The 858-nt window shown below is 50.0% G+C and overlaps 1 protein-coding gene across 1 annotated transcript in view; it reads right to left on the bottom strand.

Moving 5' to 3' along the window:
• Nucleotides 1-41: 41 nt before the first annotated feature.
• The window catches only part of LOC119591738 (zinc finger protein 394-like), a 16,568-nt gene continuing 15,751 nt past the window's right edge, over nt 42-858 (bottom strand). The window contains exon 2 of the mRNA XM_037940488.1: nt 42-520. Within this exon, the coding sequence (XP_037796416.1) occupies nt 42-520 (479 nt within the window). The remainder of the gene's footprint in view (nt 521-858) is intronic.

Raw genomic sequence — 858 nt, 5'->3', positions numbered from 1 at the left:
CAGCTAAGAGGGGGGATCGCAGGTCCTCCATCTGAGCATTTTCACGCGTGGATCTTCATGTGCCTCTTGAGGTGACTTGCGTGCGTGAATGAGGCGTCGCAAAGGGAGCAGCTGTAAGCCCTCTCCCCAGTGTGGGACCTGATGTGTATTTTCAGGTTGCTGCTGACCCGGCTGCCCGGAAAGGACAGTATGGACACGGGAAAAGGCTTTTCCCGGTAGAGATCGGATGTGCAGCGTGAGGTTTTCTCTTGGTCGCGCAGCGGAAAGGGGAAACCCGGGACACGCGTACGGCTTTTCCCCCGTGTGCGTGCGAATGTGGGAGCGCAGAACCGCCTGGGTGGTGGAGTACGGGCAGAAGGGACACCGGTAAGTCCCGGTTTTCCGCCATTGCCCTGAATGGTTGGGCAAAGGCGACCGTCGTGACGCTGGTCATCCCGCTGGTTGAGCACACTGCTTGCGGGACGTGATTCTGGGCGCTGCTGGTCGTCCTGTTGCCTTCGGAGCACACGCCGCAGTTTTCCTGTTGGCGAAACACACTCGTTTCGTAAGTCAGTGGGGGAGCAAAAGGAAAACGATGCATATATAAAGCAGAAATCTAGTTTTCTTATCTTCCCTTCGCTGCTTTATGAAAAAAAGTGAAATCATAGCTCTGGTTTTGAAACCGAAGGAGAAACAATTTTCACATCAGCTCAGTATTTTGGTAATCACGTTTTGTTTTACACATGGGGGGATAATTAATTAATAGTAAAAATACAAAAACTTTAAGACGCAAGATTCTGCCCAACGTGTTCTCCCCTTCCCCATTTCAATGCAAAAAATTTTTACTTAAATTACAAAATAAACGTCTCAGTTTTCAAA

The sequence above is a fragment of the Penaeus monodon genome, chromosome 29 (assembly GCF_015228065.2).
Source record: "Penaeus monodon isolate SGIC_2016 chromosome 29, NSTDA_Pmon_1, whole genome shotgun sequence".
In the NCBI taxonomy this organism is placed as follows: domain Eukaryota; kingdom Metazoa; phylum Arthropoda; class Malacostraca; order Decapoda; family Penaeidae; genus Penaeus; species Penaeus monodon.
This window is presented reverse-complemented; position numbering and strand designations above follow the sequence as displayed.